This window comes from Anolis carolinensis, chromosome 5 (assembly GCF_035594765.1).
Source record: "Anolis carolinensis isolate JA03-04 chromosome 5, rAnoCar3.1.pri, whole genome shotgun sequence".
NCBI lineage: Eukaryota > Metazoa > Chordata > Lepidosauria > Squamata > Dactyloidae > Anolis > Anolis carolinensis.
Window position 1 is genome coordinate 138,977,380 of NC_085845.1, and position 19,372 is coordinate 138,996,751.

Here is a 19,372-nt window from a genome sequence, read left to right on the forward strand (position 1 = left end):
TTCCTGCTGTTTTTTGCTCTGATATGTCTGTCTGGTGGCTGTTTGAAAACCCTGGGATTCAAAAGCATACATGAAAAGTAAAAATTACCCGCCGCCTGCTTTTAGTGATGGGTAATGTTATGCATGATAGCAATGTTTACATTTTAAATGAAATATAATATTATGAATTACTTTTAAAAACATTATTGGGTAACCTTTGTGAGATTTGGGGCCATTTAAAATATTTTAATTGGTCTCCCCAATTTAATAGTGACAAACTATGAAAGTGGTAGTAAGGAAGCATAGTACATTATTTTTCAAAGAATTTCAAAAAAAAAAAAGATAACAGATACCTTTCCCCAATGTAACATGAATGTTAACAAGTTAGCTTTAAAAGTACAGTACTGTACTGTTTTCTACTGCTGAGAGAGCGCACTTCGCTTCATTTCCCCTGGAAGCTCGAAAGAATTGAACATATGCGTTTTATATTTCATACAAGGACCAGGATATGATTTTTTTTTTGCCAATTTTAGGATACTCTGAAGTTTGGTCTGATGTGAATTGCTGTCTCTCCTTTCATTTTGGGTCAAAGCAGGTGCTACAAATATTCTCTCCAGAAAGCAGTTGTGACAAATGCTCACCACAATTAATGACATATTTTCCACTGCAGTGCTAAAAAGCACATCTGTGGCTACTGATGGTGAATGATTCTGGTGGGCTGATAGATTGTGAGTTGCTTGATTTGGACTTTCCAACTCTGTTTTTTGCTAGATGCAGAACATTGTTCTGCTCTGACAAGCAATATCATGGCTCCCCTTTTAAACAAGTACATAAATTAAGCTTGTTAATAGTGTATCCCATTAGGGTTTTTGTTATTGTTGACTAAATATATTCATTTCTGTAAGATTCAGAATAATGTATTGGTTTAGGCATTGACTGTGACTCTGGAGGCCAGGGTCTGAATCTCCACTTGGCCATAGAAGCCCACTGGGTGACCTTGGGCGAGTCACACTTGCTCAGGCTTTGAGAAAGGCAGTGAAAAAACTCCTCTGAATGAATCTTGCAAAGAAAACCCCATGATACATTCGCCTTAGGATTGTCGTAATTCAGAAATGACTTGAAGGCACACAATAGCAGCATCAATTTACTTCTGTGTTTCTGACACCACTGTGCTTTCATTTTTCAGAAAAGAGAGTTTGATGTGGACAGCCTCAGCAAAGCAGAACTGAGGATGCTTCTGAGTGTTCTAGAAGGGGAGCTGGAAGCACGAGATCTCGTGATTGAAGCTTTACGGGTACGTTCTTGGTTAACCAATGTTTTTATTCAATTGTCTTGGAGGTGACTTGGTACTCAAATCCAGGCCTTTGATCTATTTTGAGTGGAATAAACTGCTGGATTATCTGTTTAAAGATAAGACACTGTTCGGTATTCAACATGTTTTGACAGATGGGAAGGTGAATGCATGGAAAGATGATAGGAAAGTATTTTCTTGTGTCTAGTTAAGCTAAATCTTGTCTTAATTCTTCTTTTGCCCTCAACTGGGACTGAGAAAGCCTTTTTAGTCTGGCAGTCATAGCCTCTTCTAAATAACTATCTGGATGTAATGTTGGTAGCCCTAGAGGCCAAAACTGGGCACACTTTGGTTCTATATATTCATTCTTAATCACCCACATGTACATATGTGTGTACACACACATTCACATGCCTCTACACTATTATAGCTAAAACTGAAAAATGCCTCATATTCGTATGGAGGAAATCAAGACAGTTGAGAAGTCCCATTGACCAACATCTCATCCACAGGGACCATGTTTCAAATCCATGTCTGAATTCAATAGCTAAATACACTCTCTCTCCAAATATATATCCTTTCTCTCCATCCCACCATCATCCTGTGGATGTTTGGAGAGTACAGAGAAGATGGCCTTCTCAGTGGCTGCTGCAAGACTTTCTTGGGAGACTAGAATGCCTTCCTTCTCACCACCTTCTCCCCCTATGAGCCACTTCAGAGGTTAAGATCATCTGGGGAGGCCCTGCTCTCAGTCCCGCCTGCTTCGTAAGCATGGCTGGCGGAGATATGAGACAGGGCCTTCTCAGTGGTGGCCCCTCAGCTGTGGAACTCCCTCCCCAGCAACATTAGATCAGCCCCCTCCCTTCTAGCCTTCAGAAGGAAAGTAAAAACATGGCTCTGGGAACAGGCTTTCGATGATCAGTACAGTGTAATAATAGACTTGGAATTATGGATAACTGACGATGGAATGGCCTTGGACTATGATTTTTGGATGATGTGATTTTAATATTGCTTGTCATGTTTTAAATGTTTAATATGTATTAATTTTAAATTTAATTCATTTTAAGTCTCTGTTTGTATGTATTTTAAGGCATCTAATGGTTGCCGTATGTAAGCCGCCTTGAGTCCCCTTCGGGGTAGAGAAAGGCAGGGTAGAAATAAGGTAAATAATTAAATAAATTCAAGTGTCTCATTCCAATTGGCTTTTAGGAAGGATTTGGGAGGGTTTTTACTTGGACACTGCTGCATTTTAACTGTTTTTAATGGGGTATACAAGTTGTTCGGGGGGCCTTTTAGGCTGAAAGGGGGTTAGAAATACTCCAACAAATAAATAGATTTGCTCCTTTTTTTAAAAAACATACTTTTATTGATTTTTTAAAGCAATCTCTTTAATATTTTAAAATTTTCTGTAAGTTGTCTTGATAATGGGAAGAAAGCTGGGCTGTAAAAGGCAATGATGATATCCCTTCCATGTAATACACAGTCCACTTCCCTGTCTTTGCTCAGTGGTCAAGTACTTGTTCTCTGTGCAGATTTTCAAAGTTCATTCATGGCATCTACACTTAAAACGAATTGGGGGAAACTCTTCTTGATGTGCTTCCAGGAAAAAAACTAGTACTGTACTGAGAATGTGGGTAAAGCAGCTACCCATCTTACCCCATTATTTCTGCCCATAAAATTATTATGTGAAAGAAGATGGAATACATTTCCCAGTATAGTTAATGAAAAAGTAATTTCAGAGACAGAAGCATCAGCACCAAAAATGCGAGTAGCCAAGTTTCCCTTATACTGGTAGGTTGGGTAGCTGGTAGCTTATACTGCGAAACAGCATATTCTGAGTCTTGGAAGGCATTTTTACCCTTCTGACACTGGAAAAACCACACCACATTTCCATGCCTACTATTATAGTGTCTTTTCATCATTTGCAGTTCCTTCTAAGGCTATATTGGCTGTGAAATGACTGAAAAATCATTTTTCAGTGTAATCTGGTCCCTGTGTGTGTTTCTTCAACAAAGGTTTGATGTTGTCCATTGGTTTATTGTGTCAAGAGGGGCCCAGGGACACAGGACCTACATCATGTGAAAACTGTTGGAGGTTCTTCATAAAAAGACATCACAAAAACACAAGAAGACCAATTTTGGTGAAACCTGTGCAATCTATTGTCATGGATATTGCCTGTATTGTTTGTTGAACTTTGCTTGCTGAGTTTTGATTACTGGCAACTGAACAGTTATTGTTACCTGTCTCTACAGCAACTTGACAGATCCTTAATCCAGGCTTGCAACAGTTTACTGGAGCAGTTTTCCTAAATCTAATGCACTCTAGTACTTGTAGATTACAACTCCCATCAGTCCCTGTTTGATGTTGACAGTGAAAGCTGTGGTCTAGTAGACTTGGAAGGAACCTGAAGCATATACAATGATTTTAGACTGTAAATCTCATCAACACTATCATAACCAATAACATGGGGACATAAGAATTTCAGTTCAGCAATATCAGGTGGGGGACGGGGATGTTCCTCATCCTTGATATACCAGATAACCTAGTATAACCTAGTTCTTGGGCCTCCAACTCCCAGAAGCCCTAGTCAACTTGTCCAATGGTCAGGAATTCTGAGAGCTGAAGTCCAAAACACCTGGAGGATCATAGGTTGTGCAGGCCTGGTAATCCTTCACTATAGGAGAGCATCACTTCTTAGCCTTTCTTTTCTATGTCTTTTTGCATTATTGTAGGGGCAGCAGACTTTGTGAACCTATAATTTATGTCCCTCCCACTTTTTAATTATTTTAAAACAACAAAGCTGATAAGACTATCTTATGTGGCATCTCAGCAGTTTCCTTCTCTCTCTTGTGCAAACTAATGAGATTAGCCTATCCTTTACAGGCAATCTCATATGACACTTGCCACAAGCAGCTGAGAGAGGTTGTTTTCAGTAGTGCATGCTGCGTATAAAGAGCACCCAAGTGAGGAACCCTTACGTGTGGGTTCTGAGAAAAGCAACACTCAAAACTGAGGACACACACCCAATTAGAATACTGACCTCTGAAATGTGCTGCATTCAAATATTGGTTGGTCTTTAGTGTGTGTTTGGTTGTGTGCAGGTGAGGGTCAAAGTTGACATTTGGGATTCCCAAACTCCATGATAACTGTGTGTCGCAAATGATCAAAACTGGCTTGTTTAGACCAACTGGACTAGTAACATTTTTTATGTGAGTATATCAGTCTCATTTGTGGTTTGAGTATTAGACTATAGCTTTGGAGACCACTGGGTGACCTTTGGCAAATCAAACACTCTTGATCCCAGAAAACCCCATAATAGGATCACTTTAGGGCAGGTCTGCACAACCTGTGGCCTTCCAAGTGTTTAGGACTCCAACTTCCAGAAGCTCTAGCCAGTTTTTCCAATAGTCTGACATTCTGGGAGCGAAAGTCTTAAACCCCTGGAGGGACACAGGTTCTGCAAATCTGCCTTAGGATCACCATAAATCTGAAACAGCTTGAAGGCACACAACAACAATATCCAGCCATATACTGAGATATAATGGTGAAAGCAGCCTTCCAGAGCAAGATGAAGTCTAAAGGTCATTGCAGCTCCTGAAGCTTTGGATGACAAATGCCAGAATCCATCATCATAACCACTGAGAAAACTTTGGAAGATGTTCAGAGACCTTTTTTAGTCTTCTAAACTCTCCAGTAAATTAGGTTGCTGTGAGTTTTCCGGGCTATGTGGCCATGTTCCAGAAACATTCTCTCCTGATGTTTCACCTGCACCTATGCCATCTTTCCTCAGAGGTTGTGAGATCTGCTGTAAGTTTTCCAGGCTGTATGGCCATGTTCCAGAAGCACCCCACATTAAGCTTCCAAAGCTTTGTACAGGAGTGTTGCTCTCACATTGGAATTAAACACTTTAATTTGATGCTTATATAAGATGAATAAACATGCATAAATGATAGATGAATACTATAGGTAATGTATTATTTCCTTGGCTAATTAAGTCATTAACTATTTAGATTGTTTTTAAAAAATCAAACATAGCTGGCCGTATTTGTTCAAGATTGTTGCCTTTTTATTTTTAATTCCTTTTGCCTTTTTCCAAACCCTGTAGGTGGTAAATGAGTATTTGCCTTTCAAAATAAATTTAAATTTCACCTCATGTTCCATCATGCAAATAATTACAAAGAAAAGAGACAGATTACTCTCGACACATTCAAGATTATGAGAGGGTATGAGCTCAGAAGAAACTGTTATCAGGCAGTAAGAAGTCACCTCTTTTAATTCTTATGCCAAAGTTAAGTTTACAGGAATATTCAATGAGAGAGTTCAGTGTAACATGTAGCTGGAAGTAGCAATCTGATACTTATGCATGTGTGGCTATCATTGTGGATGCATGTATATTCATAATGCTAAAGCAGAATAAAATATTAATCCTGTTCATACATAACAAAGGGAAATGGTGTTTGCAACAATATAAAATCATGTGGGATGGATTCAGACTGACTTAGCTACAAGGAGTTCTCAAGGAAACCCATAAATCTCATAAATGCAAACGTGTTGCAGAGCAGTTTGAGAGGTTAGAGATCTCTCCCAGCTCATGATAATTTGGAATATGGGACGGATTTGATCTCTTCCGGCATAATACTTTAAATAAAAAATTAGTGAAAATGTTACATTAAGTTGAGATTGTCTTTAATTGTCTTTGTTTGCTTTTAATGACTATTTCAATATTAATATCAAGTCAATAGAGAGTTCATAGTATAGGGAATAGTATTAGGCCTTTTAAAATAGTAATTCTCAAGCAACCAGAAACTAAGCATACATTTTATTCTGTCAATCTTTGGTGCTGGTTAAATGAGAATCTATTGTACTTTATACAGATTGGTCTTACTGCATTTTATTATGATTTTAATTTTGAATCATGATGGGATTTTTTTCTCCAAAAATTGGAAACAGTACACACATGTTCAAAACTAGCTGGCTCAATTCATTTACATAAATGAACTCTTTCAGCCCCTTATTCCTCTGCAGCTTCATGCGGTTTCCCCTCTACCAAACTGACTTGTTCCAGTGAAAGAAGCTATTCCATCAATGGAAATTTTTAATTGTATTCTACTCAACTCCCCCCCCCCCCTTGTGCAAGATTCTTGAGTTTGAACAGATTGGAATCAATGTACAATAACATAACATGATTGCAATATTGTCATTCAGATATATTGTTGAAACACAAGGAAGATATGAATAGAGGTTGTGGAAAATAAATATCCCTGAAAACTCCCCCCTCCCAAGGTATTTTAAACATGGCTTGCAGTGTCATAAGAAGAATTACAATTTTGAATATTACAAGAGTTGATATCTTGGACGAGACTGTAGCCTAAAAAAGACAAGCAACTTTTTGGAAGTTGATCTGAAGTGTTCAGCCTTATGCTTTCCCTCTTACAAAATACAACAAGATCCATATTTGGTTATGTTTCTCCGAAGATGTGACATGTGTATAATTTTGGGAGTGCGCTGAAAATGTGTAAGTGAAATAAGGCATTGTATACATAAGGCATTGTATATATAAGGCATAGTGTGTATACAATAATTCTATCTGTATATGGTATGCTCTGAGCTTTTTAACTATGTTTAGTTTTAGATACCATACAGACTCAAAGAAACATTTTCAAAATTGGAGTTGTTGTTCATCAAACTTCATTTTCAAACAGAATGTTGGCAACCAGGACCATCTGCAAAATTTAGCTGGGGACCATTTTGTGTAACCTAAATTTTCTGATTTCAAGACCAAGATGGGCCATGAATACAAATAATACTGTGCTTAGGGCATTCACATTGATTTTTGTCCCAGAATCTCTGGATGGTCCACAATTTACCTACTTCATATCAAGATATATAAGTCCATTCTTCATGAAAAAATGAAAGCATATACGGTGGATCCTTGGTATCCACTGAGCTTTGATTCTGGTAATCTCCATCAATACCAAAATCCATGGATGCTCAGGTCCTATCATATACTATGGCATAGTAAAATGGTGTCACTTATATAAAGTGACAAAATCAAAGTTTGCTGTTTGGATTTTAAAAAAATACTTTAAAACCGTAGATTGTGGAATTTGTGGATACCAAGAGCCAACTATATTCCAGTTGGTTCCACCATAGCCATACTTTCCGAATCTTGTGTAGTAAACCACAATTTGTGAATTGGGAACTAAATTCAGGATGTTAGGAATGTCGGTTATGACCTGGATGATTTCTTATACTGAAGAAGATAGTATAAAAAATCCAAAATATCCTTGTTGTGAGGCAATGGGGATTTCATTTTTTTTCAATCAGTCTTGATAGAGAATGGTGTTTCTGCATTTTTGTACACTAACGGCTTCCTTGTTGAAGCAGTGGATGAGGATGATGAGACATCATTCTGTCTTTCTCTGTCTGCTTTGTACAAACACGACTGTAGTTAGCTCCCCAAGAGGAAAATATGCAAGAAACATTTTCCCTCAAATTTTATAAAACTGTATGAAAACAAGTGTAGGTGTCCTACTCCTCCACTGTAGGCTTCCTATCTCCTTTTCTCCTCCCCCCCCCCCCCAAAAATACTTTACTATGAGAGAGAATAGAAAATCATCCAGGAGAACAGGATTTTAATCCCTGGTCAGTCATAGAAATCCACTGGGTGACCTTGGATAAGTCACACACTCTCAGCCTCAGAGGAAGGCTACAGCCAAATCACTTCGGAACAGATCTTGCCAAGAAAACCCTGTGGTAGATTCACCAGAGGGTTTATGTAAATAGGAAATGTTTTGAAGACATGGAACATCATTTGGGGTAATAGGGAAATATGTAATACTTAATTTTTAGCAGCATTCTAAAGGGATTCTAATTTAGATTCCAAATAATAATTCTAATGGATTTATCATTAGTGTAATTATGCATACACCGTACTATAGTAGAATAGATCATTCCTTTTCTATTACTCTTTTGCCATTCGCCCCACATCTAGACTTTGGCTTTTCACAGGGAATTCATGAGCTGATTGATCCAGTGCTGTTTGAGAGGTCCTTGTTTAAGAAAGAAGGAAATGGGAAGAAGGAATATATAATTTAAGTAATTTAACTTATACTCCAAGTTGATTAAAAAGCAGACTCTAATATGTAAAATTGGCTATTTCATTTCTAAGTGTACTAGAAAATTTTAATTGTGGGTTTGAGGTTGAGGGTTTTAATGTTAATAGTTTAATAATATTGCTGTGGATGCCTGAAACTACTGAATCTTATACTAGTAATATTTTCAGAACTTAATTGATCATGAGTAACTGAAAGCATGGAAAGCAAAACTGGATAAAGTGGGACTATAGAATATTTTCTTTTTTTCCATTTTTAATTCAAAATTGTAACAGAAAAAAATAAAGAAAAACAATGCCTATACAGACATAAACATATTTGAATATCAATTACATTACTATGTGTTGTCGAAGGCTTTCATGGCCGGGATCACAGGGTTGTTGTATGTCTTTCGGGCTGTGTGGCCATGTTCCAGAAGTAGTCTCTCCTGACGTTTCGCCCACATCTATGGCAGGCAACCTCTGAGGATGCCTGCCATAGATGTGGGCGAAACGTCAGGAGAGACTACTTCTGGAACATGGCCACACAGCCCAAAAGACATACAACAACCCAATTACATTACTAACTACACAATTTCTCTCACCAACATGCATCTGTAATTACATGTAAACCTAAAATGCAAACTTATATACGTAAATTAATTTTAATAGAGAATTCCCTTCTTCCTTTTTGTTGGTTTGTAATAGATTCAGATTGTAGTTGACCATGCATTACTGAAACCATGGGAAATCAACTAGTAGATAAGGGGTTTTTACTGTATTGTTGGGCATGAAAATGTTGTATATTCGTACGTGTGTTTGTAAATGCAAAATTAAGATTCTTCCACAAATCAAAGCATCCATGTCAGATGGAACTTTTGTTCTGATTAGCTGTCAGCTTTCCTTTTTTGTTGCAAAAAATGGTAATGCCATAGATTTGTTGGAACAATTTTGTCGCACTTGTTTTTTTTTTTTTTTTGTCTCTGGGACAAATCTCAGAGAAATTATTTACAAATCTTCAAATGGCTATATTGCAAAATGAATCTTGTAAGCCTAATTCTATGTAAATTCTGGAACAAAAGTTACTTTGGGGAACTCAAATGTACAATTTTAAAGAGTTTTAAAGAGGCATTATATTTCATTAGTTTAAAGCTGGTATAATTGGAGCAATGGTAACCTTCGGAGTGAAAATGAAATAGGTTGCAGTTATGCATAACTTTAAGAATACATGTATATAATATATTATTTTAGGGTTTTTAGAAGTCTTTTGAAATCAAATATTGGATTCCATTCCCTTTTTTGTAAGTGCTACCAAGGTATCTGTAGTAATATTTTACAAAATTATGGCTCTTAATCTTTGCATGTTATATCCAGTATTATAATGTTCTGTAGTTTAGTTGTATAAGAGGCTGCGTCATCCCTTTGGAAACTTTACAGTTATGATTGGTTACCTGGCATCCACCACAGGATTTGGACTACAACTGCCATAATCTTTGGTTATTGACCATGTTGGTTTAGGTAGATGGGCACTGTAGTGCTAAACATCTAGAAGTTACTGGATTAAATAACTCTGCTTTAGAGCTGGAGCAGCTAAGTTGTTGACACAACCAGAAAGTGTTTTGGAAAATGTCATTTTTAAATATGTGCAATATCTTCACATGCAACTCCAATTTCATGGAATTCCCTTCCTATCAATTATTTGCTGATTTCCTTTCTTTTCTAGAAGTATGCTAAGAAAGACCACTCTGTTTAGAGAAGCTGTTGATCTCCTGTAGCAGATGGCACAGTATTGCTTATCTAATAGAAATGTTCTGCTGCATTATGTATTGGTTGTGGGAGGTGTATATGTCAACACACATTTAAATGAATACTTATATATTTATGTAATGTATTTAGACTAATTTAGGATGCATCTACAATGTAGAATTAAGGGACTTTGCCACCACTTTAACTTCACACTAAACAATGGTTTAGAAAATATGACAGTTTCATTCCCTTCTCCCATTCTCTACTCTCTCATTTATATAATAATATTATATAAATAATAAAAATAATATTATGGACTATAACACGCAGAATCTCTCAATAGCCTTACTAGCTAAAGCATTCTGGGAGTTGCTATCAAACTTTGTTCTTTTCTCATAATGAGTTAATGTCATTTATTGAACAAAAACCACAAAGTTTTAAAATATGTTTCCATATTATAGAAGTTGTAAAGAAGAACCTTTGGACTGAAATATTGTATTTATTCAAGCACACATATAGCGAGGACACATCAAGGTCTCTGTATGGGAACAGAAAAAGTATTGTCAAAATTGATCCTGACATTCTGTGTTTCAAAGTAGTCAACACATGTGAATCTTTCAGCTCTGCCATTGGAATATCATATTGTATCCTGTTTACTCTCATGTATCCAAAAGGTTGGCAGTTCTGTATTGGACATCTTGCCGTATTGTAACATTCATATCAGTCAATTTTTTTCAGTGTAGGTGGATTTGTTGCTATTCACAATTATACCTGTTTCCCTAGTGTTTTTAAAGTTGCTAAAAATCGTGATGTGGAGTGCAACAGATATCTACCAAAACAAACTAAATAACAGGCTTTCAGGAAATCACTCGGAGACAGAACTGAGTTTTAAAAAGGTTGGAGCAACCAGCTAGGAAATTCACTTCAAAATGTCTTGTTTGATTTCTCAAATTGAATTCTTTCACTAAGAATGCCCTATAGGCTCCCTACCCAGGCGTTTGAATACATTGACCTTGGCTAAGCTTATTCAGTAACGGAAAGGGAGGCCTTATTATAGCAAAGTTTATTCAGTAATGGAAAAGGAAGCATTCTGTCTGGCTGAATGCTTCCCATGTAATTAACCCACCAAAATTCAGCACTATTTACATTCTCTGATGCAACATCAATAAGTAATAATTGTTTCATTTACAAAGGATCATTACAGAGTTTCTCTAGGGTGGACTTCACTGGTAGAATAACATTGAGAGGTACAGGTTACAGTGAAGATTGTGTGGATTTGTTACTGGTAAAAGTTGCCAACATAATACTAGGGATGGGGATTTTCCACATGAGTAAATAGTCAAAAGATAACGTCTTTTTGCTCCCAACTTTTATTTCTTATATATAGCAGACCCTCCACTTTTGCTGGAGTTGGAGGGAAAAGACCACAGCAAGTAAGAAAGTACCTCTTTAGGACACTCTATGTCCACCAGCATAATTTTATAGAACTTGAGCAGAGAATCACAATAGGAGACATATACACATTTATGGAAATACAGGCAGTTTCTGAGTTACAAACATCTGAATTACAAACAATTCACAGTTAAGAACAGGGGTGAGACAACAGGAAGTGAGAGAAATCTACCCCTAGGAAGGGAAATTCACTTCTGAAAGAGTCATTGTGAGGTCAAGATGTCTCAGGCTTTATCACCAATCAATGTTTCCAGAACACGCCAGTTTTTTCAAAATCCAATTATCACAGGGACAGAAAGTGAGGTGAAATCTACTGAACAGGAACACAGACAGTAAAATAAACACCACAGGGGTGTTAATTGTTAATCCTTCCCTATATTGTCCAAAGCTTAGCATTTTAAAGTGTAATTTACACACACACATACACACACACGAGACTGGAATTACACTTTAAATGTACCTCTTCTGACTTAAAAACAAGTTCAACTTAGGGACAAATCTACATAACCTATCTTGTTCATAACTTGGGGACTGCCTGTATCCTCTCTAGGAATCTACCATGTCCTTCTGGTTGAAGTTAATCATACAGTCCTAATGGAGAACCTAGAGATTCCTAGAGGACTGCATTAGTCAGATTTGTGAATAATTAAATCTGCAAAGGTCAAACCACAAACGTGGAGGTACTTCATACTTCCATTTTGCTAATCTGAGCAATTATCTAGGAAATGTGCTTCCTGATGAGATGCGAGTTTATCTGCCTCCTGAAAATCAAGCTTCCTTTGCCCTCATGAAAGCTCACCATGAGCCATGGCCCAAACACAAGCAGTTTAATGCCACACTTTCTGTCACAGAACCTGTGAGACACCTGCTGCAATTCGATCTGCCTTGTTGGCAGCCAGAATTACTTGTGAACTCTTCGTTTTCCCCCACCCACTCTCTTTCTAACTTTCATCAGCAATTTGGCAAAGAAAGCTACATGTTAAGAGTAGGGGAAACATTACTCAAACAAGATGTAAGACTCTTGCATATATGTGTTTTATTTTTTCCCAAGTAATTGAATTCCGGTGCAGCTTGCTATAGGGAATCAGAAGTAAGGAACTCTGGAGAGCAGTTCATAGTGGTGACACAGGGATGGGAGGGAAAGCTATGTGTGTCATCAGAGAAAGATGCCTGGCCAGCTCCAGCGCTGGTCAGGTGCCAACCAGGCAGCATATGTCTTTGCAGAGACCTCGTTGACACCATCCACCCCACAGCATGAGCCCTGCATTTTGCAAGATTCAAAGATGCCCAGAGCAGAATATTATTTTAAGTTCCCCCGTGTACACTCAAAGTCTCCTTTTCCATTATGTTAATGGTGATCACCTCAGTAGGATTTGGAAAGAAATGAGTTGACAGCAATGCAGCAGTACCAGTGTTTATGTCGTGTCCTCTCATTTATGATACCTGGGACAAGTGCCCCTCTTTCCTCTCCCTTCCCCTCATATTTCAACAAGCTTTTCCAGATTTGTTTTCCCCTTGGAATATCAAGAAGATAGAGCATCATGCCCCAGCAAGTAGGCATAAAGCAATGTGATGTACAGTGAGCACTTGAGCTCAGATGGTGTCGTGAGCATTTACATGTATGGATTGTTTGATGCAGAGGCAGTGGGTTGAAAAAATGTCAGCAATTCAGCTCTTGAAATGTCAGACCCATATGTAAGCATCTCCAGTTTGGATGAACACACATAAATTACTCATTGGTTATTTCCAGTGTTCTCTGTAGTGCACTTCTAAATTACTTCCCGAGAAAACATGATACCAGAGTAGTTCAGAGCAATTACTCCAAGGCTCATTATATTCATTTTTGCTTCAGGAACAGCAGGGTAATTTTGGAACAATGTCTGAGTACATTTGAGTTCATCTCTCCATTGAATGCCAAACCCTTGGGTATTTTCAGTGTTATTAAATCTAAAAATTAGATGGTTGAGATTTTCAGTGAGATAGCCAATATACTGTAGCAGATAGTAAACTGCTGATCTTTCTATTTCTGAGAGAACTTCTTGTGCCTTTATTGTACGTCCATGTGAAGTAAATACCCAAATGATACAACTTGTCTTGACTTGAGTGAGGAGGAAAGCTCTTTACCTGTGTTGGTAGCTTTTATAAAAACAAAGGAACCTTGTTAAAATGTGGGGAGGGAGATTCATGGCTGGATTAAGCTGATTTGGGCCGCAAAACGTTCTCCATCTACCTGCCTCTCCCCTCTCTGATCTGGAGTTTGTTTATGCAGCACTGGCCAAAGTCTTAGAGATAATGATCTAACATGCCATTCACCGCTTCACTCTCATCCCTAGTGGAAGGTAAGGCCAGGTTGGCCATGAATAATCCTAACTTTTGGGTAAGGCCAGAGGGGAAGTTTTTGTAGCCCCTCTCTTCCCATGAGCTTTTCTTTCTTGGTAGCATTGCATTATAAAAAGGAAGGAGACCGTAATGATGAAACTACAGTCGAGTCTCACTTATCCAACATAAACGGGCTGGCAGAATGTTGGATAAGCGAATATGTTGGATAATAAGGAGGCATTAAGGAAAAGCTTATTAAACATCAAATTAGGTTATGATTTTACAAATGAAGCACCAAAACATCATGTTAGACAACAAATTTGGCAGAAAAAGTAGTTCAATACGCAGTAATGCTATGTAGTAATTACTGTATTTATGAATTTAGCACCAAAATCTCACGATATATTGAACACATTGACTACAAAAATGCATTGGATAATCCAGAACGTTGGATAAGCGAGTGTTGGATAAGTGAGATTCTACTGTACTGAAGTCTTTGGAGCATTGTTCTAATTGTACCACCAAAAGTACAACATTGGGGAAGTTGCTAGGAAGGCAATACAATGTTTAAGAGCCCCACATTTAAATCTGAATGTGATTATGAAGCTCATTCAATCACTGTTGGTAAGTCTAACTTACATACTTAAGATGTCATGGAAATACCATAAGATAAGGTTATACTGTAACCTTCAGTGAACTGAAGGAACTTGAGAAATCTTTGGAGGATCAGGTTTGGGATACCAGGATAGGCATTCTGAGAGTAGGAAAGATAGTATCACTGGAAAGGAATTCAGATCATGACAAAGTAGACCTGTAACAAAATTTGTATAGTGTGGAGTGCTCCTGTTCAGGCTTTCATCCAGCCATGCTCCTTTCCAGGATTTTCTAGTCCATTACCCCCACAGCTGATACTACCACCCCAAAGTCAATAAACACTGTTGCCATCATATTCAGTCCTCATAGCACTATTTGTTGTATTCCTCCTCACCACCTCATTACATTTTTCTTTTTAAAAAACGTACTTCTGCACATTTCATCAGAGTTGCTGATAGCTCTGTCTTCTGTGTAGATTGTGCTTTTTTGTTACATAACTTATGGTAACTCAGACTTAGCTTGCTATTTGTATTTAAAAATGGAAGAATGGGTTTGGTATCAGTAACATGGAACACACACTTAGGGAATAATGTCTGGAAAATGCAGGTCAAGTAAGTAAGGACCCTTCCAGACAGGCCCTATATCTGAGGATCTAATCCCGGGTTTTCTGCATTAAATTGAATTATATGAGTCGCCACTGCCAGATCATCTGGGATAAACAAAATCTGGGATCAAATCCTGGGATATAGGACCTGTCTGGAAGGGTCGTATGAAGGACTGAAATCCAGACTAATTTGTGTACAGTGTACATGGCTGTCAAGGAACCTTGGAAAGAGATGTTGATCTGCTTGTCACCATCCTGACTGTATTTTATATTTCAAAGAGACATGTTCAGTGATTGATGCCAATGAGACTCTGGCAGCCAGTTGAGTCTGAGTCATGCTGTATTCAGAGTTAAGAAAATAATTCATCTTTTGATATTTGTTGTTGGGACAAAGCAGGAGAGGCAAATGTCTGCAGTCAATTTCCAGGTGGTTCATAAACTGTATTCTCAAAATACAAGGAAGGAAATGTAATGTCTGAAGCATATCCATGGCTACAATAACAAGTGCACAAGTTTCTATTGAATAAGGGCCAGCTACTACCATTAGGCAAAGTACAGTAGCAACCACAGGCAGCAGATTTTAGATGTCATGAAAGAGCAGTAAACTGTTAGCTCTTGTTACTTCTGTATTTATATTTTAATCAGAAGTTTTTGCCTCATTTATCCATATAATATAATTAGATATAGATACTTAAGTGTGAATAAGGCACCAATTTAACTGAATAGAAATGCAACTGTTCTTTCTATCCCATTACATTAGTTTCAACAATCAAACATATTTTTCTTCTTCCTGAGGTTGACATATTTAGCATTAAAATATCAACCATTATTTTCGTACCTTGCCGTCAGACTTCTAAGCCATTATATTAGATTGTCATGATAAGTAGCATTCAGTTTTCTTACCTTGAATAACAACTTAGTAACAAATTAGGTAAAGGTAATTCTTAATTAATATAACTCAATCTCTCACATAGTATAGCATCAATAAATTCATCCTATCTTTAAACCCTTTTAACTTTAGAATTGCCTTGATACATTTGAATACCAGTGTTTCCAATATGTTTCATTTTATAAAACCACTTTCAATACCACATCCTCATCCAAATCTCTTTTCTTGTGTCTCTAACCAAATAACCTTATTTCAATCAGGCATGAATTATTCTATTTCATTTTAAATTTTACTGCTATTTTCATCTTTCTCTGTCCTGTGCATGCCCTTCCATCCCCACAATCTTCCCAGATTCCTTTCTTTACATATTGCTGTTATTTCCAACTCCTCCCAATTTGTGGTTTTAAGAGAATAATCCTGAGAGAGAATACCTTCCTTTTTCATTTTACTCTCACCCTATTCCTTAATCTTACAGAGTAATCCTTTCCTTCAATCCTCTTGGGTTTGTTTTTCCATCTGTGTAAATTCTTTACAGATCAATTCTGGAGTATTCCCCCTCCTTCCTGCTCCATAACTCCCATTTTACAATCCAGAATTTCCTAGACTTCCTTTTTTAGTTTTACAGACAAATATGTTTGATTATCCATACAGTTTTCATTATTCATCATTTCTAGATCCACCCCACCCCCGCTTGCCACCTCATGGCAATCTTATGTGTCAGGTGTTTGCCAAATCTTATCTGAAATCCTTATTTATATTCTTTTAAGCATATTAAACACCAGTCCTTTTATCTCATTCCAGACCTTTTAGGATAAACACACATACTCAGTTCTTAGTTGCAAAAAGGTGAGTTGACAAAGCTTCCGTTTTGCCAATTTTAATTATAAGACTTCTTAAATTATATTATCATAAGATTTCATTTAAGAGGTTTTTTTTAAAAAAAAAAGACAAGTGCCAGCTTAATGTCTCTGAGATTCCCCAGATCAGAATGCCTGCATTTAATGACTTGGGCAATGCTTTTGGTCGTGAACACTGTTTCACTCCTCTAAGTATATCAGTGTCACCTTAGATCAAACACTAACAATTTAGGAAACACTGTATGAACACCAAACACAAGGTAGCTTCATGCAATAACATTCTGTGGAAACTTACTGTCAGCACATGGGTGCAGACACAAGATTAATAAGAAAATCAGCCCTGGCCTTGTCTTACTCAACTGCCGAGCATGCCTGCCCTGTTTGACACAAGTCTGCCCACATGAAGCAGGTGAACATAATATTGAATGAAACATGCAGAGTAATCACAGGATGTCTCAAACCTACACCTGTTGATAAACTCTACAAACTAGCTGGCATTGCTCCCCTCCCCCCTTATGTGCAATGGGAAGTTGTTGCTAATTGGGAGAGAAATAAGGTTGAACACTGTGAAAGCCACTCACTGCATGGCTATCAGCCTCCTCCCAGTAGATTCAAATCAAGGAAAAGCTTCATGAGAACCACCACTCCTCTTAACATTCTCCCAGCAACAGCAAGAGTATCCCTCTGGGAAGCTAAACCAGGAAATCCCATTTAGATGGCCCCCCACAAGGGTCTGCCTCCAGGGGCAAACCAAGAATGGACAACTTGGAAGTCCCTGAACAGACTCAGAAGTGGAGTGGGCAGATCAAAAGACAACCTGGAATAATGGCACTACCTAAAGAATCCTCCTCCTTGTCTGACTGTGGAGCAGAACAAACAACTCCACATCTGTATGCTTGTCCACAATGTCCTGCCTCATGTACAGAGGAAAAATTGTTTAAAACTACAGACAATGTGGTCACTGTTGCCCGTTTTTGGTCAAAAAATATTTAGCAACTTGTGCTCCTTCTATTTTTATCAGTTTTATACTTATTCATGCAATGCCTTTTATATGAAATAAAAATGACTTGGGTAAAATTATAACTCACTTGGTCTTTCCTCATTCATTACATTTATGCATGAATAAAGATGAGTAACAGGAATACGGGACTCTTATGGATCCCCTCACCATAATCCTGGGCAAGATTCACCAGCCAGAGGTCTCTCATTGAAGAATGCTAACAAGAAGCATCAGTCCATATCCTGCCTGTCAGAATGCTCCAAAAATTTTATTTTTTAAACTACAGCTTTCAGAATTCAAGTACTATACTGGCTACAGTATTCTGTAAGTTGTAGTTCCAAATTTGCTGAGCTCTGGTGATTACTGATCCACTTGTTTCCCAATGTTAGAACAGGGAACACAAATAGTTATATAATTAAGTACAGTAGAGTCTCGCTTATCCAACGTAAACGGGCCGGCAGAACGTTGGATAAGCAAATATGTTAGATAATAAGGAGGGATTAAGGAAAAGCCTATTAAACATCAAATTAGGTTATGATTTTACAAATTAAGCACCAAAACATCATGTTATACAATAAATTTGACAGAAAAAGTAGTTCAGTACATGGTAATGCTATGTAGTAATTACTGTATTTACGAATTTAGTACCAAAATATCATGATGTATTGAAAACATTGTCTACAAAAATGCGTTGGATAATTCAGAATGTTGGATAAGCGAGTGTTGGATAAGTGAGACTCTACTGTACATAGAATTGTGAGGGATTTCTTTTCCTTCAATTGTTTTGCAGATGCCTTTGAAAGTACATTAGTGATGCAGTTATTATTTTTAAAGTGAACATTTGATAATGCAAGCCAAAGAGTTAGTAGAATTCACCCTTTTGCTTTATAATGGCTTCTTTCTTTTGCCATTTCTTTTATCCGTGACAACAGAGAGAGGTTGTTCAAAATGTAAAGTCAAGCTCCAGTTTTGAATTACACAATGAGATCCCACCAGTTATACAAACAGAAGCTAGTTCATTAGCTTCAGATCTGTAACATCTGTGTAATAATAAATATCTGTAGAATAATCAAAATGCTGATGATATGTTAAAGCAAATGGAGGAAAGGCCACAGTAGACTCTCACTACCCAAAAAATTTATCCTGTCACTCAATCAGCCATGATGTCCTCTAGAAGTCCATTCTGCTCTATGGCCACTAGCCACATGGGAGAAAACCTAACCAGTTGTTTTCTTTTTCTTTTTCCAAACTAAAACACAACATGCTGTGGCTATTGAACATGATTTGTGCTTGGTGGACTATTTTTGCAGTGGGACTGAAGTTGGTCCCATCCCTTTCTCAAGACTTTTTTTTTGTCCTCCAGAAATCCTGGAGCTATCCCAGACATACTGACATAGTCTTTTTATTTTTCAATAGCTTTGTTTTGATGTTAACTCTGTTGTCACCCACATGATGAGTTTGCTGTTCATGATTACATATTTCATTGTTTCTGGTTAAAGGAAAGTTGTTTCCTCTTGTGGTTTCCATTGCTTATGATTCGTGGAGTGT

The 19,372-nt window shown here is 37.5% G+C and overlaps 1 protein-coding gene across 4 annotated transcripts in view; it reads left to right on the forward strand.

The window, feature by feature from the left end:
* Nucleotides 1–19,372, forward strand: part of cttnbp2 (cortactin binding protein 2) — a 121,856-nt gene that overhangs the window by 15,850 nt on the left and 86,634 nt on the right. For all 4 annotated transcript variants that reach the window (XR_010006687.1, XM_062982395.1, XM_062982396.1 and 1 more), the window contains exon 2: nucleotides 1,166–1,273. Coding sequence is in view for 3 of the 4 variants with exons in the window: in XM_062982395.1 (XP_062838465.1) it covers nucleotides 1,166–1,273 (108 nt within the window). In the remaining variant the exon portion in view is untranslated. The remainder of the gene's footprint in view (nucleotides 1–1,165; nucleotides 1,274–19,372) is intronic.